Source organism: Myotis nattereri (genome assembly GCF_964212035.1).
Source record: "Myotis nattereri genome assembly, chromosome: 6".
In the NCBI taxonomy this organism is placed as follows: domain Eukaryota; kingdom Metazoa; phylum Chordata; class Mammalia; order Chiroptera; family Vespertilionidae; genus Myotis; species Myotis nattereri.
In genome coordinates, this window is record NC_138081.1 from 98,011,207 (window position 1) to 98,035,551 (window position 24,345).

General features: G+C 41.9%; 1 protein-coding gene across 9 annotated transcripts in view; it reads left to right on the forward strand.

Annotated features, from left to right (window-relative positions):
• Positions 1-24,345, forward strand: part of QKI (QKI, KH domain containing RNA binding) — a gene marked incomplete at its 3' end in the record, with an annotated part of 132,868 nt that overhangs the window by 81,118 nt on the left and 27,405 nt on the right. For all 9 annotated transcript variants that reach the window (XM_081094349.1, XM_081094350.1, XM_081094355.1 and 6 more), the window contains exon 4: positions 23,861-24,004. In XM_081094349.1, the coding sequence (XP_080950475.1) occupies positions 23,861-24,004 (144 nt within the window). The remainder of the gene's footprint in view (positions 1-23,860; positions 24,005-24,345) is intronic.

Below are 24,345 nucleotides of genomic sequence, written 5' to 3' on the forward strand. Positions count from 1 at the left end.
TCATTGTTATCCCTCTGAAAAAAAAATTAGCCTAGAAACAAGAACTTGTGACCTTCTGTTTCCAATAATGAATAAATGAATTACTATTAGACTGACTGACCTGCAGAAAATAACTCTACAATATCTGTACTAATAAGAGGGTAATATGCTAATTAGACCGGGTCAACTAGTTGTCTTCTGGATGTCCGACTTCCCTCCGGACGAAGCTATGGTGGTGGGGGCCGAGGCAGAAGCGGTTAGGGGCAATCAGGCCGGCAGAGGAGAGTAGTTAGGAGCGTGATCAGGCCAGTGCGGGGGAGTGAGCAGTTAGGGGTGCAATCAGGCCAGCATGGGAGCAGTTAGGGGCAATCAGGCAGGCAAGCGGTTAGGAGCCAGCGGTCACGGATTGCAAGAGGCATGTCCGACTGCAGGATCGGGCCTAAACCGGCAGTCGGACATCCCCTGAGGGGTCCCGGATTGGAGAGGGTGCAGGCTGGGCTGAGGGTACACCTCCCTGCCCCCCGCACGAATTTCATGCACCGGGCCTCTAGTGTATATAATAAGGCTGCTTGTATTATTCAAAGCCCAGGGCATTGGGAGGGAATACAAGCAGAGCTAGAATGGAGTTAGCTCTTGGAGTTAGCTCTTGGAGTTGAGAAGTTTATACTTATTTGCCTAGCTTTTAGCCTGGGGCCAAGCACAGTAGGTGCACTAAGTTCCATATAAAGTATTTCATAAAAGATACAGAATGGGATACTTTATTACCACATATTAATAATTACCAGCATTACTGTGATACCACCAAAAAGGAATCAATATTCTTCATAGATGCAGAAATTAACACAATTTTAGTAAATTGAATCTAATCCATATAACAAAAGCCTAAGCGACCATTTTGAGCTGCCCCCTGGTGGTCAGTGCGCTCCCACAGGGAGCTGGGCTCATCATGGCTGGCAAGCGCAGCAGCGGTGGCTGGAGCCTCTCCCACCTCCCTGGCAGCACTAAGGAGCAGTGAGCAGGCAGATGGTAAGGAACGAGGAGTCCCGAGCTAAGAGAGGGATGTCGCCTGCCAGCTTAGGCCCACTCCTGAGAGGGGTGTCCGCCGGCTGGCAGGCGGACATCCCCCAAAGGGTCCTGGACTGCTAGAGGGCGCAGGCTGGGCTGAGGGACCACACACACGCACACGCACAAACACACGCACACAGTGCACAAATTTCATGCACCAGGCCTCTAGTAATATATAAAAAGGAAACTACATTAATACTAAATAGGGTATATCTTGGCCCAGTGCAAGGTTAGTTTAACATCTGGGAATTAATCAGTATAATTCAGTATATCAGAATAAAGGTTAAAAAGAAAACTATGATTATTTTAATAGATGCATCAAAAAGGAATGGACACTTTCATAATAAATGAAACCAGAAAACTAAGAATAGAAGGAAACTTTCTCAATTTGATAAAAGTTCATCTGTGAAAAATAGTCGTGCATCATTTAATGACATGGAAAGGTCTGAGGAATGTTTCCATAAGCAATTTTGTTGATGTGGCACATCACAGAGTGCACGTACACAAATCTACATGGTATAGTCCACTGCACATCTAGGCTAAATGGTCTAACACTGTCTTTGTTCAGTCTGCCATTGACTGAAACGTCCTTATGCAGCACATGACTGTGTAACATCATACTCAGCAGTGAAAAGCTCAGTGCGTTTCTCCTAAGAGCAAGGATGTTTACAGTCACCATTTTTATTCCAGTTTATATTCAAGGTCTTAGCAAGTGCAATAAGATTAAAAACAGAAAGAAATAGGCATACAGGTTGGAAAGGAAGAAGTAAAAGTCTATTTTCAGAATTCCTGATTTATATAGAAAATTCTAAGTTAGGTAGAAAGTCAGTACACCAAGAAGAGATTATGATCTTAAATTTGTAGATATCAAATACCATAACTTAAATATGTGTAAAGTGAAAATTACCAGAACTTAGGAGAGAAACACAAATTCACCGTCATAATTTTAAGATAACTCTAAATAACTGGTACAGTAAGTAGACAAAACTCAAGAATGTAGAGGATCGGAACACAACTAGCAGACTTGACCTAATTTCACAAAACAGTACATTGTGTCCAACAATTGTATAATTTACTCTTCAAGTGCATGTGGAACATTTTGTCAAATTGACTGAGTGTTGGGCCAGTAGAGCCTCAGCAGAGTCCAGAAGTCTGAAACTATTCACAGTGTGCTTCAATCACAGAGGAACTGAGCTAAAAATCAGCTAGCCATTAAAATTAAGGGTTGGTAATAAAATAGGTACATCTATCTATATATATAAAAGGCTAATATGCAAATTGTTCCCACGGGAGTTCGACTGGGAGTTCGGTCAATTGCTATGACATGTGCTGAACACCAGCGGGTGGTATAGGATGAAGGAAGGAAGGACTGGATCGGCCCTGATCGCTGGCCAGGCCTAGGGACCCTACCCGTGCACAAATTTCATGCTCCGGCCTCTAGTTTTAACATAGGATCTAAAAGAAAGCAGATGAAAGCAAAGGGCAAGAAAGAAGTAAAACAAAGTAAAATTTAATAAATAGAAAACATACTGAATATTATTAATGATTTTAAAAAAGATATTTCTTTGAAAATTTACAAAATAAACTTGTATAAAACTGATTAAGAAACAAGGAACTACCTTTCGACCCGTCTACCCCACTTCTAGGAATATATCTGAAGAAAACTGAAACACTAATTTGAAACAATAATACCCCCCTATGTTCATTGCAGCATTATGCTAGTATATGGTAGCTGAGATTTGGAAGCAGCTCAGGAGCCCATCAGGAGATGAGTGGATCAAAGAAGCTGTGGTGCCTGGCAGGCCTGGCTCAGTGGTTGAGCATTGACCTACGAACCAGGAGGTCACAGTTCGATTCCTGGTCAGGGCACATGCTCGGATTGTGGGCTTCATCCCCAGTGTGGGGCATTCAGGAGGCAGCCGATCAGTGATTCTGTCTCATTGGTGTTTCTGTCTCTCTTTCCCTCTGCCTTCCTCTCTAAAATCAATAAAAGTATATTTTTTAAAAACCTGTGGTACATTTACACAGTGGAACACTACTCATTCATAAAAAAGAAGGAAATCTTATCCCCTGAGACAGCATGGAAAGCATTATGCTAAGTGAAATAAGCAAGTCAGAAAAAGACAAGTATATGTCAGCTGAGGGGAGAGGTGTTGAGGGGATTAAGAAAAAATGCTGCATAGATAAGGACAACATTATTTCCACAGGGAAAGGCAGGCTGGTGGGAGGTAGAAGAGGATGTAGGGGGGATAAGTGGTAAGAGAAGGGGAAAAAAAATTTAAAAAGAGAAAAGCAGAACTGAATTTGATGTCATTATTTGTAGCACTATTATTTTATGTACCACCACCAAGGGAAAAAAGCAACCAAATAAATAAATACAAAGCTTGCTATTCACATAAAATTTGCAATTATATGTAGACTTAGTCCTGTCTTTATTATATTGTGTGACATATGTTAAAAGGAAAATATAAGTGACATTAATAAATTCCTAAGACTTTCTCAGAGTTTTTTATACCTTTTTCCTTGGTCGTGTTTTTTATGGCACATAATAGTCCATGGTCGCAGACATGTTGGTGATGTAGCTTTTTTAAGGGAGTAGTCTGTTATTCTTCCCTAGAGTTTTCCCCCTAGCCGTCGTAAGTTTTAATACACATCATTGTCAAGTACAGTAAAAGTCTCATTTATCCTGCTTCTAAGCCTACTGTATTAACTGCCACCAGTTGTAAGGATGCTGGTGAAAGACCTGAGACTTGTGTTTTTGAGACCAGACTTTATTATTCACAGCAAAAGCAGTAACAGAATGTGGAGCATATTTTACTGATCTCTGGACCCCAATCCCCGGTTTACTAAACTTTCATTGAACTGCATTGCTGAAGACCATCTAGGGCAGCAGTCGCCAACTGGTGGTCCATGAGGTCCGAAAGGTTGGTGACAGCTGATCTAGGGCCAACTTCCTAGCCCTCGTGAAAAAGCAGCAGACAGTACAGTCTCCTCCCGCAGGGGGACCCTCTTAGTTAGTTACCTGTGGCTGACTGCAGGGTTGTGAGGTGGGCAGGGACATTGTGTCCTGCTGCTGCCTACCTCACTGCATTAGTGAGGCACATCAGGTGGCAGAGATGGGATCATGTTATTCTAAAAGTGTCTTAGAATAGGTGACATACTGTAAGAAGATACTAAGAATGGAAATGGAGGCCAAATTAGAAATACTGGACATACTTTTAAACAACGGAAAATGCCATCTAAATTCTGTGTTTTGAAGATATAATATGTTTGTGAATCAATCTCTATAGTCAATAAAATCTATTAAATTCCTTTTATTAGAAAATAATAAAACTTTTTGTTTGTGGAACTGAATTGATTTCAGAATTCTTACAATAGTGAAACTTTCCATTAATAATGGAAACAATTTTAAAAGGAAAAACACATTAGAGGAATGACTTGAGTGCATTTAATAGCATAATTTTATTAATTGTTTATGTTATTGAGGGACAGCAATTAGATCAATGGGATAAATAAACTAAGTGATTTCATATAATATTTATGTGTATGTTGTGGAAAGAAGGGGTAAACATGGTGGAATGACAAATGAGTCGTGACTTATTCAGTAAGTGATAATTAGGATATTTAGGTTTGCATGTGCAAAAAGAAGTTCCAGATAAATTAAATGCCTAAAAGTGAAAAGCAGAAAATTTAACCATTAGAAGAAACTGTAGGAGAATGTATTTGTGACTTTAGGGCAAGTAAGGATTACTTACTAGGAAACTCATAAAGAAATCAGGATACCATATAAGCTACATTAGGGAAAAACGTGTTATGCAAGACACCATAAATTATTAAAGGGTAAGCCACATAAAATGTTTGTGTTCAAAATATATAAATAGTCACTCAACAGGAAAAAGAAAGTCACAGGTCCAGGAGTGTCTAGGCAACTCACAGAACAGCAAATGAGAACGAACAGTGAACACATGAAAGCTACTTCACTTCAGTAATACTCAGACATCACTCTTCAGGGACATGCACATTACAGTGAGAGGAATGTACCACTTGATACCATTGAGTTGTCAAAAACAAAAATGCTACCAAGGTCTAGGATGTAAGGGGACATCAACTCCCATACATGAAGGTCAAAAGTGTAAATTGGTACAGCCACCTATTAGAATTTTAAAGACATTTTATCTATGCAAATTCCACTATTTGTCAGTTTCCTAAGAAACCCTTACCTATGTGTTTTGGAAGATGGATATAAGTGGTTTCCCTGCAGTATTATTTATAAGTGATAAAAAATTTGAAATAGCATAAATACTCATGGAATTTTGGCTTCTTCATGTAAGAGAATATTATATAGTAACTAGAGGCCCGGTGCACGAAATTCGTGCACTCGGCAGGGGGGGCGGGGTGTAGGGCCTGGATTGTGAGAGGGCGCAGGCCAGGCCAAGGTACCCCCACTGGTGCACGATCAGGGCTGGGGAGGGACATAGGAGGTTGGCCATCCGGGGAGGGACCGTGGGAGGGCTCCAGGGCATGTCTGGCCCATCTCACTCAGTCCTGATAGGCCAGACCCCAGCAGCAAGCTAACCTACCGGTCCGAGCGTCTGCCCTCTGGTGGTCAGTGCACATCATAGCGAGTGGTTGTGTGGCCTTAGCATATTACGCTTTGATTGGTTGAATGGCCAACTGGACATTTAGCATATTGGGCTTTTATTCTATCTAATAATAGAGAAACATGGTAATTAGCCGTACGACCGCTACCCTCCCCATTGGCTAATCAGCGAGATATGCAAATTAAATGCCAACTAAGATGGTGATTAACCACCAATAAAGATGGCAGTTAATTTGCATATGTAGGCACAATGCTGGGAGGCGAAAAGGACGGAAGAAGCCCCCTGCCACTGACGGTGATCGGAAACCCATGGGGGAACTAAGAGCCGGGGGCAGGGCAAAGGCGGCCCTGGGGGCTGCCTTTGTCCTGCCCCCCAGCCATGATCAGAGAACTGGGCGCCTTTGCCACCCCCGACCAGTGATCCCGGGAAACGGGTGGAGCCGGTGATGGGAGCTGGGCAGGGGTGGAGCCAGCAGTCCGGGGAGCTAGGGGTCCCTTGCCCAGGCCTAAAGCCTTGGCCAAAGACGTTAGGCCTGGGCAGGGGTGGAGCCTGCAATCCACGGAGCTGGGGGTCCCCTGCACAGACCTAACACCTTGGCCAGAGGCGTTAGGCCTGGGCAGGGGCGGAACCAGCCATCGCAGGGAGCAGGGGCGGAGTCAGTGATCTTGGGCAGCTGAGGGTCCCCTGCCCAGGCCTAAGGCCTCGGTCAGAGGCCTCAGGCCTGGGCAGGGGCAGAGCGGGAGATCGTGGGGAGCTGGGGGTCCCCTGCCCAGGCCTAATGCCTTGGCCAGAGGCGTTAGGCCTGGGCAGGGGCGGAGTCGGCAATCGTGAGCAGCTGGGGGTCCCCTGCCCAGGCCTAACACCTTGGCCAGAGGCATTAGGCCTGGGCAGGGGCAGAGCCTGCAACCGCGGGGAGCTGGGGGTCCCCTGCCCAGGCCTAATGCCTCAGCCAGAGGCCTTAGGTCTGGGCAGGGACGGTGCCAGAGATCATGGGTAGCAGGGGAGGAGCCGGGTATGGTGGGAGCTGGGGGTCCCCTGCCCAGGCCTGACACCTCTGCCGGAGGCCTCAGGCCTGGGCAAGGGGCCGATCCGGCAATCGGAGGGTGATAAGGGTCAACTCCTCTGGCCGAGGCATCAGGCCTGGGCGGGGGGCGGAGCCAGCTATGGGAGGGAGATGGGGGTCCCCTGCCCAGGCCTTACACCTCTGGTGGAGGCATCAGGCCTGGGCAAGGGGCCAGTCTGGCAATCGGAGGGTGATGGGGGTCAATGCCTCTGGCCAAGGGGTCAGGCCTGGGCAAGGGTGGAGCCCGTGATCGGGGGAGATGGGGTTCCCCTGCCCAGACCTGAAACCTGGGGCAGAGGCGTCAAGCCTGGGGCGGGGGTGGGTGGGGTGCCAAGCCGCAGATTGGTGTGAACTACAGAGGAAGCACTTTTTCTGACCGCTCATTGTTTAAGCTCCCTGTATGCCACTGGTAATATTCTTAGTAATTTGGGTAATAAGAATCCAAAACGGTGACCTAGGGTTTTTAACACACTCCTGGTGAAAAAAATGAAGGTCTGCTGCTAGAGGGCTAAGACATGTCGTATCCTGCCCTAGCCACTTTGGCTCAGTGGATAATGCCTTGGCCTGCCGATGGCAGGGTCTGGGTTCAATTCTGACCAAGGGCATGTACCTAGGTTGCAGGCTCCTCCCTGGCCGGTGCCCAGGTCAGGGCTCATGCAAGTGGCAACCAATCAAAGTGTTCCACTCATTTTGATGTTTCTCTCTGCCTTTCCCTTTCTCTTTCACATTATCTAAAAATCAATGGAAACATATCCTAAGGTGAGGATAAAAAAATAATAAAGAAATGTCATATTCTATGAAAGACACATCTTGAAAATGCCTAAAGAAAGTTGTCATTTTTTCATGATGATGGGACTGGAGTCCGTGTTGATGAAAAAACCTTGCTGGCTGTGGTGACTGGCAGTGGCCGCAGCAACGGGGTGATGGGGCTGGTGCTTTCCCCTGATCAGCCCGGTCACCTCCTACAAAGGGAGGCCAGACTGCGGCTTAGGCCCGCTCCCCAAGGGGAGCTGGGAGAGGGCCTAAGCCGTCAATAGGACATCCCCTGAGGGCTCCCAGTATGTGAGAGGGGGCAGGCTGGGCTGAGGGACACTCTCCCCTCCCCCCCCCCTCCCCCAGTGCACGAATTTCGTGCACCGGGCCCCTAGTATAGGATAAAAAGGAATACATTTGATCTAATACAATTGATTTAGCATATACTCCATCTTGAAATTGTGATATAAAAGGCACAGTTTAAAAATATGGACACTTTCTGTTCAGTGTAAAAAATATATTGATGTTTTCTTTACACATATAACAATTTGGAAAGGAAACTTTATTATATGGTGATTTGTTGGTGGGTCATGCCATATATGAGATGAATTTTAGGAGATTTTATGTCTAATTTATTAAACTACTAAACGCCCGGTGGATTCGTGCACTGTTGGGGTCCCTTCACCTGGCCTGTGGGGATAGGGCCGAAACCAGCTCTCTGACATCCCCTGAGGGATCTCAGATTGCGAGAGAGCAGTTCTCAGGTGATGCAACCCAGAGTCAGAGTCCCTCCTCTCTGGTTCTGGGTGCGTCACCCTAGAACTGCAGCTGCTAAGTCACCGCAGCTCGGCAGTTCCTGCTTTGAGTGTCTGCCCCCTGGTGGTTAGTGCGCATCATAGCTACCGGTCGGAGCGTCTGCCCCCTGGTGGTCATTGCATGTCATAGCTACCAGATGGTCAGATGGTCGCTTAGGCTTTTATATCTAGATTAAGCATCATAAATATTGAATACTTGCCTTTGGGGGTGGGGGGCATAGGTAATTAGCTAGTTTTTTCTTTAAAGTACATATTTAGTTCAGCAATTGATAGTTAATTAATGACCAAATGTTTTCACTTTTTTTCTTTCTCAAATGTGTCACCTCATTCTGATGTAATCTCTTCATTTATGTAGAAAATTGTTTTCAAAGACTGTCCTCTCCTGATTGCATAGTAAAAAACTAAATGCAATTTTATTCTGGAATGTTAAAGTAAAAATACTGTCCTAGCCGGTTTGGCTCAGTTGGTTGAGCATCATCCCATGCATCCAAAGTTACAAGTTCGATTCTTGGTCAGGACACATGCCCAGGGTGCAGGTTGGATCCCCAGTTGGGGTGTGTGTGGGAGAAACATCGCACTGATGTTTCCTCTGTCTCCCAGTTGCTCTCCCTCCCCTCTCCCCTCTCTCTCAAATCAATAAAAACATTTTAAAGTAAAAAAGCAAATACTATATTTCTGTGGGTTTCTAATGCAGTCTGTAGAAAGTTAAAAATATGTATGTACACTTTCAGCACACATAAATACATTCTATTGAGGGCTCATCTGTTGCTTGCAATTCAATGACATGGAGAATCTCTTGGCTAAGGCAGAACATTTACAAAATTAATATTAAATTACTTGTTATATCTAGTTAAATTTGGGGTTTATGGTCTTTTTGGTATGCCTTTATGTTCTTGATGACATTTTAAGGAAATCTTTTATTTTCCCATCTTAATTACTTTGTCATGTTTGTTGGTAAGGATTAACCTAACATTTATTAAAGAAGTTGTTTTTCACACCAAAATGAATACCTCTTTCCTTCTTAGCAGTGTTGATTAGGTCCAAATTATTGTACATTCTGGAATAGATTTTAATTTATTTAGCCTAAAAATACTCCTAAACATATTATGACTACTTCAGAACACACATTAACCAAGGTTAGCCCCTTGCTTTCATGGCATAGGCTATAATTATGGCTTTAGTCACTTAATGAGATACTTTGAATTTTATTTTATAATTTGTATGATGGTGAAACTTTAATGGAAAATGTGTAAGTCAGAGTTCAACTGGAAGAGCAGCAGGAGAGAAACACACAAAGGGGTGTTTTATGAGGCATCGGGCTTTCACAGTTGGGTCTGTGCCCACTCCAGGGTCCCGAGCAGGAGTTAGGTAGGGAGATGTGGGCGGAGGGAGAGCAGCTATAGGCTCACTTGGTGTTTGGAGTAGCTGGAGTCCAGGGAAGGCCTAGTCCCTCTTTTCAAGGCTGCCATTTGAATCAGTGAGGCCCACCCAGGGTCCCCACCCCTTTTGATTAAAGTCAACTGCTGAGTGACTTCAGTGACAACTACCAAATCCTTTTACAGTGGCACCAAATTAGTGTTTGATTCAATAGTGGAGAGATGGTGTGTGCATCCTACACAACAAACACTGTCTCCCTTTGTCCTCCAAATCTTAGGAAGGAATACACCTTGCTGCTCATCTAACTAGAGACACACTGGGATAGAATTCTGGCGCTGTATTGAGTTCAGCTTAAGTTGCCATACCTAGATAACTAACTTTTCTTATGTAGAAGTTTGCATTTTATGAGCTGCAGACTTGGAGAGTTAGGATTTAATGCATTGTGTAATAGTTTCTACTAACTATTTAAAAATCAGTTCTTTTAGCATGGAAAAAATTGAGTAAAATGTTCTATTTTTCTAAGACAAATTAATTCAGTTTATAAATGCATTTTCCCCCCATAGAATGTCAGTTTTGTATTTTGGCAAGATCCTATAAGGTAAACCTAGGAAGGACCCAATAATTCACCTGCTTTCAGCTTTTCCAAATGCAGCAGGTGTTTACAGAGGCTTGCATGTTCTTTAATGGCTGCATGAAATTACTTAGTATTTTCTCTTGTTAGAGTAGCAGGAAAGTAGCTATCGGGCTTTCTACTCACTGAGGATTTATTGGTACCTGTTCTGCTCTTTATATAAAACTGGAGAGCTTAATTAGGTATAGAGATGGTATTCATTGAACATGTTATTTTCACTCCCATTACCCATGAGATTCTTTTCATTTCACTAAATATCTGAGTGTGAAGAATATTCTAAAAAGTGTCGGGCAGGAATCCTAACTTTAAGTAGCCTATAGTAGAAATGAAAAGATGAGACTTGTGGTTATATAGAGTTACTTTATACAAATGTGTCATTAATAAGAATCAGATGAGGTAGGATTGCTAGAGAAATTCAGGAAGAAAGAGCTCTTGAGATAACTGGACAATAAGGGGACCTGAGAGGTGTCAGGTCTCACCTGGGCCTGAGAAAAGAATGGGTTCAGTTATGATGCTTCTGTTGTGTCTCAGTGGAGAGCACATGAGAGATTCAGATTTGCTTTTAGTTTCTGGGTCAAGTACTTAGTGGTTGACGGACTTAAGACAGGTTGGTTTCTCTGTCTAAATCTCATCTGTAAAACAGGGTTAATGCTATCTGCCATTAAGGACTACTAAATACTAAAGGATTGTCTTCAGTATTTCTTATATTTATTGTTTCAGAATATAGGTAATGATAGTTCCTTAAGTATCATAACTGTGGCCATTTTTTCTGTTACATCTGTTTCTTTGTTAATTAAGAGGAGGTGGAGCCAAGGATATTGTGAAAGAGTCCTGTCCATGCACATCTGTGTGTGAGGAGGAAGATGCCTTTACTCACTAGTGGACAGGAATGCACTATTATTCCTTGGGCGATGCAAACATTGCCTTGGTCACCGTGGAAACATTTTAAAGCTCTTCTCAAGACTCTGAAAGAAATAATAACTTTTTAATTATACAGCTAAATGGATGTCAGTTGATAAGGAAAGAAATTTAAAAGAATTTTACTTTAGTTCAATATTTCTGAAACTTGAACATGCTTGAAAAGATTTCTAATAAATGAAACAAAACATGGGTTCTGTGAACTTTTATTTTTTATTCTGAGAGAGTACTATTCTTGGCTGACATAGTTGAATTAGGTAGTTACATTGAAATGTAAAAATAATAAATGGTTTACATTTAATTTGAACATCAATTATAGCAGTGGATAGTGCATAAAACAAAGTGACCATTTGTAGAGGTAAAAAGTCATTAGTGTAACAGGCCAGGTTTTAGTTAACAAATTGGAATTTTTTAAAAATTATTTTTAGGGAAATTATAAATGTTGGATGGTATCACTAATTCATTTTAAAAAGGCATTATGCGCCCTAGCTGGTTTGGCTCAATGGATGGAGTGTCGGCCTGCAGACTGAAAGGTCCCAGGTTCAACTCTGGCCAAGGGCACATGCCTGGGTTGCAGGTTTGATCCCCAGTGGGGAGCATGTAGGAGGCAGCCAATCAATGATTCTCCCTCTCCGTTCCTCTCTGAAATATTTTTTTAAAAAAAGAAAAATAAAAACTAATAAAATAAAAACGGCATTATGCAACTAGCTGTTTTTACCTATTAAAACCTCTCCCCATAGCGAGAAAAAAGAAAGATAAGAGGCTATTCTAAAAATTACCCTGTTTTATCTGATTAGATGCAGATGTTTGAAGTGGTACTGCTGTGAGCTGTGCTCATGCTAGCTTGTATTCAGACTGTGGAAACTCAAGTCATGCTAGCATCATCCCTGAAGAATAATTTTTTTAATGTTTTCAATTTATTAGCATCTTTGAATGTACTTACCACTTAACTCTGGGTTGGTTGTTTTTCAGAGATACCCACAAGAAATGAAAGTAGTTTAGCATCTTTAAGAGAAAAGGGAAATTGCATTATATAGTATACTGTGCTGCATTAACTACATCACTTTTATGGTTATGTTTTGCTTATCAAATTATAGTGAAGGGTTATAAAAAAGGTATCACTTTAGTTAATTCAGTCACAGGTCACTTAATGACATGGATACGTTCTGGGAAATGCATCCTTAGGCAGTTTCGCCATGCTTAGAGAGCACTGACACATACCTTGGCTTCATGGTCTAGACCAGCCGTGGGCAAACTACGGCCCACAGGCCAGATCCGGCCCGTTTGAAATGAGTAAAACTAAAAAAAAAAAAAAAAGACTGTACCCTTTTATGTAATGATGTTTACTTTGAATGTATATTAGTTCACACAAACACTCCATCCATACTTTTGTTCCGGCCCTCTGGTCCAGTTTAAGAACCCATTGTGGCCCTCGAGTCAAAAAAGTTTGCCCACCCCTGACCTACGCTATTGCTCCTGGGCTACAAGCCTGTGCAGCATGTTACTGTCCTGAGTGCTCCAGGCAGCTGTAACACAATGGTAAGTATTTTGTGTATCTAAACACAGAAAAGGTACAGTAAAAATAACAGTATGAAAGCTAAAAACTTGAGTAAAGGCAACTTACCAGGAATGGAGCTTATAGGACTGGAAGCTGCTCTGGGTAAGACAGTGGTGGATGAATGTAAAGGCCTGGGACATTGCTGTACACTGTTGTAGACTCTAAGCACTTTAAGCTTAGACTACACTAAGTTTAGAAAAATATTTTTTCAATAATTCAACCTTAGTTTACTGTAACTATATTACTTTACAAATGTTTTAATTTTGTGAAACGTTTAACTCTTACAACAGCTAAAAGCAACACACCACTGTATAAAAATATTTTCTTTATATCTTAACTAGAGGCCCGGTGCACAAAATTTGTGCACTGGGGCGGGGGGGGGGGGCTCCCTTAGCCCAGCCTGCACCCTCTCCAATCTGGGACCCCTCGAGGGATGTCCGACTGCCCTCTCACAATCCAGGACTGCTGGCTCCCAACCGCTTGCCTGCCTGCCTACCTGATTGCCCCTAAACGCTACCCTGCCAGCCTGATCGACACCTAACTGTTCCCCTGCTGGCCCGATTGCCCCTAACTGCCCTCCCCTGCAGGCCTGGTCATCCCCAACTGCCCTCCCCTGCAGGCCTGGTCGCCCCCAACTGCCCTCCCCTGCTGGCCATGTTGTGGCGGCCATGTTGTGGCCACATGGGGGCGGCCATCTTATGTGTTTGAGTGATGGTCAATTTGCATACTGGCCTGACTAATTAGCATATCAGGGCTAATTAGCATATTCTCTGTTTTGGAATGGTCAATGTGCACACTGGTCATGACTAATTAGCATATCCCTCTCTCATCCTATCTAATAAAAGAGAAACATGGTAATTGGCGTATGACCGCTACTCTTCCCATTGGCTAATCAGGGCGATATGCAAATTAACTGCCAGCCAAGATGGCGGCGGGCAGCCAGGCAGCTGGAAGCGAACATGAGGCTTGCTTGCTTCAGTGACGGTGGACTCCAACGTTCCCCGCCTGCCACTGCAGGCCTCTGAGCTGCAAACAACTATGTAACAAACATAGAAGCTAAACAAAACCCCAGAAAGCTGCCGGGCTTCAGCCAGCAGGATCGCAACATTGTAAGCAAAGGCCAGAAACCTACTTTCAGCAGCGGAGGCCTAAGAGCTGGAGCCAAGCCTCAAAGCTAAAGCTGGCCCAGAATAAAAAGAAAAAAAAGGAGCGGTTGGGAGCTTCAGTCACCCCCAGCCTGAAAACAGCCCTCAGCTCCTCACCCAGACTGACCAGGCACCCCCGTGGAGACCCCCACCCTGAAGGGTGTGTGACCAGCTGCAGACAGCCATCATCCCCTCACCCAGGCTGGCCAGGCACCCCAGTGGGGACCCCCACCCTGATCCAGGACACCCTTCAGGGCAAACCAGCCGGCCCCACCCATGCACCAGGCCTCTACCCTATATAGTAAAAGGGTAATATGCCTCCCAGCACCGGGATCAGCAGAGCCGCGAGGCCTCCTGGCACCGGGATCAGCGTGACAGGGGGCAGCGCCCAAACCCCCTGATCGCCCTGCGGCTCTGTGTGTGACAGGGTGCGGTGCCCCAACTCCCCAATCGGCCCTGCTCTGAGCCTGACCAGGGGCTGCACCTAGGGATTGGGCCTGCCCTCTGCCACCCGGGAGCAGGCCTAAGCCAGCAGGTCGTTATTTCCCGAGGGGTCCCAGACTGTGAGAGGGCACAGGCCGGGCTGAGGGGCCCCCCTTCCCCCCGAGTGCACAAATTTTTGTGCACCGGGCCTCTAGTATGTGATAAGCTTTTTTCCTATATAAAATTTTTTTATTTGTTTTTACTTCAAACCCGTTGTTCTTAAAAACTAAAGACACAGACGCACACACTAGCCTAATTGTACACAGGGTTAAGGACATCAGTGTGTGTGTCTCCTGCCTCCCCAGCTGGGGCTCCTGGGAGGGCTGCAAGGCAATACTCTGGGAGCTGTGTCTCCTGGGTTGACCGCGTCTCTGGAACACCTCCCCCAGGCCATACCGAGGCTCTTCTGGAGGAGGTGTCACCCTTCAGAAATATGTCCGTGGTGGTTTGCTTGGTTTGTTTCTTTTTTTTCCATTGATTTGCTTGTAAGCAGTTAATGCATCATGAGCATTCCCCTATTAATGAAAACCTTTCAATGTTGGGATTCATGTTTTTAAAATTTGTAAGGAGCTTATAGTGGTGCTGAACCTTTCATTGGGATTTTTTGGTGACTCTTTTTCTTCTGCATTTTCTCCCGTGTCCTGATTGTGAATCAAACCTGCAACCTTTTCATGCACGCTATAACACGCCACTCCAACTAACAGGGCTGTACCAAACTCTTATTTAGGTATATTTCATGCACTGTGCGTAATAGAAAAAATATAAAGGACCCGTCTTGCTCTTTAGTAACTAGTAACTTACTAGTAATTCTGTATATGGGATGCAGAAGACCCAGTACAATATTAAGTTTTATTACAGCCATAAAATCCTGTGGAAAGAATAAATGGGGAAGATGAATTCTGATAGAGGGGGTGACTTGGGAAAATATTGTGGAAATAGTAGTGTTTGAATTCATTCTCCAGTTTCATTAATTTTTTATAAATTCCTTCTACTGCTCTTTTAGTCTGGTTTGTGTAGATTCCTGAAATAACCATGGTTTTTCCTGTTTCTGGGAAACTACTTGTCCTTTGTTCTTTGTGTGGATCCAAGCCCTGGGAGGAGCGGGGTCATTCCGGCCAGTGCTTTGATCTGCTGAGCTCTCCTCCAGTCTACAGCCACAGATATGACGGGGGTCTTTGTTCAGCTTCTTTCTACTCAAAATTATATTTAAAAAGAATGTCATGTTTTTAGTTCATATGTTTAGTATATTTTATTGACTTCATTAATTAACAAATAGGTTATCTTAAGCTAGTGCTCTTTATCCCTACAGTACTTTTTTCAATTTTATTTTTGTAAAGTATAACCTGTAGTCTTTAAAATGTTAGTTTATTTGTTGAATTTGTTATCCCTTCTCTATATTTATGCTTATGTCATTTCCTGCAATCATTTATCCCTCTTTGATTTTAGATAGCCTATTCCAACCATGTTAACATCAGTTGCACAGCTCTTACGAGACGCTAGGCACTCTTCTGTGTGCCGTACAAACACTTAGCACTCGTTACAGTGCTGTGACATTAATACTGTATTTATCTTTGATGAAGAAACTAAGGTATTTTATAATAGGAACTCAGCCCAAAGTTTCCATAAGAATTCTCCACCACATACTATTTTTCTCTAGTTTTTAAAAATCCTCACACAAGGATATGTTTTTATTGGTGTTGGGAGCGGAAGGGGGAGAGAGGAGAAGAAGAGAGAAGGAAGGAAAGGGGGAGAGAGAAACATGGATCGGTTGCCTCCTGTATGTGCCCTGACCAGGAATCAAACCTGCAGCCTTTCGGTGAATGGGAGAGCGCTGGAGTCAGCTGAGCCGCGCAGCCAGGTCTGGTCTCACTCTGTGTTGGTGGCCACATCCACTGTTTTCCCTAAGTGGCTCTATCTAGAGAAATCTGAACTTTGGTCATTATTGTGACAGACCAGTGGTATTTGTCCAGAACTGGGCGATATATAAGTTTAGTTTGGACATGCATTAATTGCAATTAAATAGTGGAATTAATTTGTGAAAATTACAAGGAGGTCATTACCTGGCAGTCTTTTAGTATTGTGATCGTAGGAGAGAGATGTTTCTTGGGAAGGGAAAGTATTGAGAATAGTCCTTTTGTTTTTAACTTGGAAAGTTATTGACATAAAATAATAACATTCTTTGAATTTAGCAAATTGTTCCATTGTGTTCCAATTTAATAAGCATTTATTGAATTTCTGCTGCCTATAAAGACCTTTCTAGATGCTAATTTCAATAACCTGAATATAAAATTATTCAAACCTTCATATATTATTAGAAAATAATTTGCTTTGAGAACATAATTGTTTGTGGTACTTAAGTTCAAATTAAAAATATTTTGAGGTCAACTTTATATAACGAGTCAGTGAACAATTATGTAAAATCATTTTATGTCCAGTTTCTCAATGAACATTTCCTAAACTACCGGACACTGTTATATATGTGAGCTCTATCACCGGGATTAAATGTATATATTTGTAAGTGTCATTGGAACCTTGCTTTACTCACTTGAGTTCCTGCCTGGGAGGTTCTGACATTAAGTGCACAGTAGGGGAGAAGTCCTGTGCTCGTTTGCTTGACTACAAATCTGTAATTAAAAGTCTCTCAGCAGGGGTGGGGACAGTTACTGTGTTCTGATGCTTCATGTTATAGAATTACTTTGTTGTTCAAACAGATACTGTAATTAGCACAATTTAAAACTTCATAGGGCAATGACTCATCAAGTGTTTTTTGTTTTTAATAAAAAAAACAATAAATAATAGTTTCTTAAAAGTTGAGAATGATTTTTTAAAAAATCCTATATAATAAAAAGGTAATATGCAAATAGACCAAATGGCAGAAGGCCGGTGGCCCCTCGCCGTGGCTAGCTCCATCCCCCAACGGGCTCCCCTACCCCAATTGGGGGCAGGGCCAGCTGGCAAAACACCCAGGACCCCTTGCTGCAGCCAGCCCCGCCCCCCGTTGCCCCCCCACCCCCACCCCGGCCCCGGCCCCTGATGGCCCCCATTGGGGGCGGGCCGGCTGGACCCCACCAGTGCAGTAATTTGTGCACTGGGCCACTAGTATTTTCATGTTACTGTAAACAGCAGCTTCAAAAAGGAAATGGTTGGTGTTTTTATTGAAAAATAATAGTTAGAACTTGTTTCAGAGCAATGGTTTTAAATATCCCTCACTTAGTAATAATGTTCGAGATATATATCTATACCAGTGGTTCTCAACCTTCTGGCCCTTTAAATACAGTTCCTCGTGTTGTGACCCAACCGTAAAATTATTTTCGTTGCTACTTCATAACTGTAATGTTGCTACTGTTAGGAATCATAATGTAAATATCTGATAGGCAGGATGGTCTTAGGCGACCCCTGTGAAAGGGTCGTTCGACCGCCGAAAGGGTCTCGACCCACAGGTTGAGAACCGCTGATCTATACCTATATCTATAACTATCTATATGCATACATTTTGTATTAAGACCAAATTTTAGTTTTAAGAACGTTGCCTTATTGAAACTTTGGAGGAATTCTGTGTAAATGCCCACAGATTTACCATTTTTACATATTTGTGTCATTGAAATTTGATAGGCAATTCTCTGATCTCAATAAAAAGCATTTTTGTAGATGTAAGAGATCTATTTAGCTAGTGCTGCTTTGCTAGTTTTTGATACTGCTTTTCATGCGACTTATTCAGGATTTATTGAGAAAGAGCACTTGACATCAAATTAGGAGACATAGGACCAGCATAAAAAAAAAAACCACACACACAAAACCCAAATATACCAAATAAGCTCAGTTAATTTGTTTCTTCATCTCCATCCAAAGTCCCTACCATGTCTAAAGTTCTTTGAGGACAAGATGTGCTTAGAAGTTCACAGAAAAAAAAATGCTTAAAGGTAAATAGTAGAGTAGAAAGATTTTCTAAAGATTTATGACCTCACTCTTCTGTTTCTGTCTCTTTCACTAATACATGAAGCTAATAATGGGGGAAATTTTATTAATTTTGGTGCTCTTGTGTAGGTGATGTGTCTTGTATTAGAAATGAGTTGTTGAGAGTGCACGCTCTACAGTTCTGCCCTGTGGAACATTTCCTGTATGTATGACTTTGGCAAGTCATGTCTGCCTCACCCTCCTCATTAACATGTTAGTAAGAATAATAGTATTGCCCTCATGACAAGATTAAATGAGGTGGTGTGTTTATGTTTCTTAGAATGCAGTGTGTTTAATAAAAGTTTAGTTGCTATCATCATGATTTTCATTTCTTTGTGTGTGTGTGTGTTAATTCTCACCTGAGGATATTTTTCATTGATTTTTAGAGAGTGGAAAGAATGGGGAGAGACAGAGAGAGAGACAGACAGACAGAGGGGAGGGGGACATTGATGTGAGAGACACATCAATTGGTTACCTCCCACACACCCGACCAGGCCAGGGATCAAGCCTACAACTTAGGTATGTGCCTTTGGCCAGAATCGAACCCTGGACCCTTCAGTCTGCGGGCTGATGCTCTATCCACTGAACCAAACCAGCTAGGGTACCATTTTCAGTTCTCAGTTTGTTTTTATCATCACCTGAAACACTAATTGTTATTTGGAATTTCTTTCTTTATAGTATACTTGTCAGAAATGTAGACCTGTAACAGAGTGTCATCGGTAATTGTGCCTAACTTTTATAATCAGGTGTGGGTGGTATTATAAGATTGTTTAGTATATTATTAAACTTTAATTTACTATATAAATAAAGCTATATTCCATTTCCTTGAGTGCTGTCTTGTCATTTCAGCCTCCCTTAAATCAAAAAAGGTTAGCGGTTTTGTGCTTTGAACATATTTATACGCATAGTAATTATATGTATAAATTTGTTTTTGTTGTCACTTTGCTCTTATGTTAAGATATAACTTTAGTCTTATAGTTTATAAAACACTTTAACCCTTATACTCCTTCTGATACATTGAAACAAGGTGTAGTTTAGAGGTGATAGAGTAAAGGAAAAGCAGTGTCTTTGGTGGGATATGAAAATCAGACCTCATCAGAATTATTGTAGAAAATCTAAGTGAGTTGACTAGAAGTAAGAGAACAAGAATAAAAGAGGACTACACACTGTCAAATGTAACTGGCAGCTTAAACGGGGGCAAAAAGAGGCAGGCCCAGAAACCACATGTATGATCACGGGAGGAGACTAGGGGGCGTCTAATACAATGTAGGCAGACACAACAGTTCTGAGTGTGGCAGAGCACTGTGGGCAAAGCTGCAGTATTTTAATGCAAAATATGACACTTGATTTTAATGATGCTCCTCAATAATAAAAGCTCAGCTGTTGAATTCAGTAAATATTTGTTTAAGGCTGGGAATGTGTAAAGCCAGTGTATAGATACTGTTAAGAATAAAAGGAAGTGGCCTGGCCGGCATGGCTCACTGGTTGAGCGTTGACGTATGAGCTAGTAGGTCACAGTTCAGTTCCTGACCAGGGCACATGCCTGGGTTGTGGTCTCAATCCCCAGTGTGGGGTGTGTAGGAAATAGATGATCAGTGGTTCTCTTTCATCATTGATGCTTCTATCTCCCTCTCTCTCTCTTTCTTCTCTGAAATCAATAAAAACATTTTTTAAATAGAATAGAAAAATCAGTGAGACATGGTTCTGGCATTTAACTGAAATCAAACTTTCGAATAGCAAGAATAAGACAGACACAACCATAAGTTATGCTATGGTTTTTAGAGCAAAAGGTAAACTATTAAAGAGGGGGAGAGAAGAGCATCTGGACATGGGTGGTGACTCGCATAGAGTTATGGGCATCACCATCCATGTTTGGGAACAGGCCAGTTTATTTGCACTGTGGAATGAGGTGCAGCTGTTGTGGGACAGTATGCAAGAAATGGCGCCTGAAGGCAGGTGGATTGAAATGAGGCTATAGCAGCCCCTCCCTCTGTCAAGGCACAGGTAAGCTTGTGGCTGCAGTTCAAATATTTTTCTACAAAATCAATTGGTCCTTGTCCGCAAGTTCTAAAAATCCACACGTATTAAAAAAAAACACCTCAGAACTAATAATAGCTAAGACATAAATGTGGGCAGTTTGGAGGAGGGATAGATGAGCTGCCGTTCGGACATGGGGGGTTGAGAGTGCTTTAGAGACCATGACAGACATGTCCGCTTGGCAGTCTAATTTGGAGGCCTGAGAATCGGCCAGGAGGCCTGTGCTGGAAATTTAAACCTGATGTCTGTATTGCTGAAGATTTAAGAGGCACAGAGTCTGAAATGACATTGTTTTGGGTAACCATAAGACAGATGTTATAATAATTAGTAATAATGAGCTGTTTTTCTACATTAGTATCTCAGTTGTTGACTCCTGAAATATAACTAAATGTAACTAAAAAGAAATTGATGCCTCATAGACCCCTGTTTCTAAGGGGAACCATTTTTCATGTGTGCCCTATTTTTTATTCTGCTTCTTTGCTTCCTTTCCACCTGTTTTGTCCCAAGTCATTTTTTGAAGTGAGAAATTCGGGGGGTGGATTCTTAATGTAGGTGTTTTGGAATACAGAAGTATGTATCACATAGTCTTATTCTAATTCTTATTTGTGACTGAAATAGAACCTTTATAGGTATAAACATAGACTTCTATAGTATTTACCAACTCCAGATTTCCTGTATTATCTGTTTAAGAAACAGAGAACACAGGGAGAAATTATATTTGTGTTGAATAATTACTAGGCTTAAAACTCAATGTTGAAAGAATTTACTTAGCCATAACTCTTTCTGAGTTAGAATGGGTAAATGCAACGTCTGGGCAGAATTATCTTAAAACCTTTTTTTAAACCCGGGGTGGGCAAACTTTTTGACTCGAGGGCCACAATGGGTTCTTAAACTGGACTGGAGGGCCAGAACAAAAGCATGGATGGAGTGTTTGTGTGAACTAATATAAATTCAAAGTAAATGTCATTACATAAAAGGGTACGGTCTTTTTTTTTTTTTTTTTTTTTTTTAAGTTTTATTCATTTCAAACGGGCTGGATCCAGCCCGCGGGCCATAGTTTGCCCACGGCTGTTTTAAACGAAGTCTGATAAGGTTATAGATTAAAAATAGGAAATTCTGTAAGGACTTATGTGGAATACATGGTTCCCCCCCCCCCCCTTTGCTGCCTAACCGTCCCCTGCCCCCCAACTTCCTACTCTTGAAGAGATTCTTTGGTATTTATTCTCAGTTACTGCACTATGTACTTACTGTGGGGAGTGTGTGTGTGTGTTTACATTTCACACAGAAAGGTCTTCCCATCACCTGCCCCCAGCTTATGGGCTGGCAGCCTTCCCTGGGGGTGGAGCAACAGAGAAGACAGGACACCTCAGACTTCAGTATAGAAAAGACCTCATCGGCTGCCCCTCACACCTCGTTCCAGAAAGTGCACCTGTTCTGGAGTGTGTTTCTAGTGTTTGGCTGGGAGCTAGGGAGTGCTAGGCCACCAGCTATTTGGGGGCAAGGATGTAGTGATGCACCGTCTTGTCTATAAGTGTTTGTTCTTTCAACAGCTTTTAAAAACTGTTGAAAAGTTTTAATAAAACTTTTCTTCTGAAGCAAGCATTAGGATAAGTATTTTAATCGGCACTTAAATTGTTGAATTGAGTTTACATTTACCTAGGTGTTCTACAGCTCATAAATGTATTCCTTTAATAAAGCACAATGTAAAGTTATACTGCAGCTCTGTTCTCTGTTCTCTGTTCCTGTTATGTAAGTCCTTCCCTTTTTAAATCCTCCGGCTTTTGTCTGCCCCATGATTAAAGTTTTGTAGAAAGTCACTTATAATTTTAGTTTTCATTTTTAGGCCTTTCTAAAATATTTTGATGTAAGAATATTCCTCATCATTTTATGTTAGTATCTTTATGCATTAGTGTCTCTGTTTCTATTAATTATAACATCTGTGTTCGAGGTTGGTTTTGATTGATTTTTTTTTCATCAGATGTTTTAATTTTCTGCTTCTTTGTCTGCCTGTTAATTTCTGATTAGGTGCCAGACAGTGTGAATATTACTTTTGGGGGCAGTTATTTGTATGTCTAAGTGTTCTTGATCTTTGTTCTGGGGTATTGACTATTGCTGTTGCCCGTGAAATACCCCCATGTGAGGCCTGTGAGCAACTGTGGTGGCTCCGGGCTCACTCTTTGGAGTCATGTTGATGGCCTTGCAATGGCTACTGCGTTTTGTCTGGTTTCTCATTCCCCACACAACATTTGGGATGCATTTCCATAGTAATGTTAGGAACAGAAAGTAAAGACAGAAGCATATTATTTCATTTTTACAATTTATTTCTGTTCTTATTGACTAAGCTACATAGATTTTTTTTCTCGCATGGCCTCTGCAGACATGTGAGTTGTAATAAACAGCTGCTTTCATTATACCAGTTTTGTTCATTTATACCAGTTTTATTTTCTTTGATTACAATTTCACAATTTAGTACCCTTCAAGAGGCAATTAGTTATTGCTTATATGGTACCTTGCACTAAGCCAGGTCCATCTATTTATACCATTTTTGTATTTAAAATACGTTTATATTTTTTTATTAAAATTGTATGTATATGTTACAAATGATGTATACATGTATTTATATTTCTCTAAAATGTAATAAAGAAGCAGTTCTGAATTGTTGTATCTTCGGTGAAAGGGAAATGTGGCAGCTCTCCCTGCACCTCTGTGTAGCTCACAGCGCTTCCGCCTGGAGAAGAGGCTGCCTGAGTGAGGAGCTCCAGGGAAGGAGACTAATGTTCTCTGTTCAGCTAGTGCTTGTGGGTGGGTGTCACTGAAGAATAACCTGACAGCTCACTGCTTTTACAGTAAGCTAATGATGGAAACAGAGTATTACTGTAATAACAAAATATTTCCATAAATACTACTTGAAATACTTAAAACAAATGGCATTTCTCTTATACAATGTCTATTTGCAAAACATTTTCCCTAATCTTGAATTCAGTCAATGCTATTAAAAAGTAATTGTAAAAACTTCTCTGAATTTGTGTTTTTCTAACTTTGAGCTCCTAAATTGGCAAGTTACCAGCTATGTGACCTTGACAATGACTCACTTAAATTTATCCCAGTGACCTGGTCTTATAAGCAAAATATAGAAATAACAACATGTTTTTCATATTAACCGAAGGCTAACAGCATAAATGAATTTCTTAGTGCACATAAGAGCACACAGGGGTTCTGGTGGCTTGCTCACTGTTGAATCCTAAGCAGCTGGCTCCATGGTACAGAATAGGTGCTCAACAAGTGTTTGTTGACTATCAATTGATCCTCTGGGCTTCCACACAGCTTTTTTGCCAGGAAAATAACTAAAAATATTTATAATGTCATCATAGGAAAATAATGTAAACATATCTTAAATAACTGCCAACAGATTAGTATTATGAAAAGTATACTTACTTTCTTGAAAAGAAACATGTAATGTTTTACTTTGTACATTTTTTAGGAGGAGCAAAATAGAGGCAAGCCCAATTGGGAGCACCTCAACGAAGACTTGCACGTACTGATTACTGTGGAAGATGCTCAAAACAGAGCGGAGATCAAACTGAAGAGAGCCGTTGAGGAAGTGAAGAAATTACTGGTACCTGCAGTAAGTAGTCACTTCTGAGCTTTAGGTTTGGGTTCCAACCCCCTTTCCAGTTTAATTTTAAATTGTTGTAAGATTATTGTAATAAACAGGTATTGTTAGAAGTGTTATTTAAATAAAAATACAAAAATTATAACTCCTTTACTGTAATACAGTAGACAACGTAGGCACAGATCTGTAAATGCAAAAGCCTGTTTGTTAGTGTTGTGAAGGGAGCAAGGTGAATCACTGGTCTACTTTTCAGAAGTTTTATTAACTTTTGTATCACTCTGTCATGGGGTGAGACATCAGTAGGGAAATGAGAGCTTTCTTTGTTTTAGTGGGACAATTTTTCTGTAAGCAGG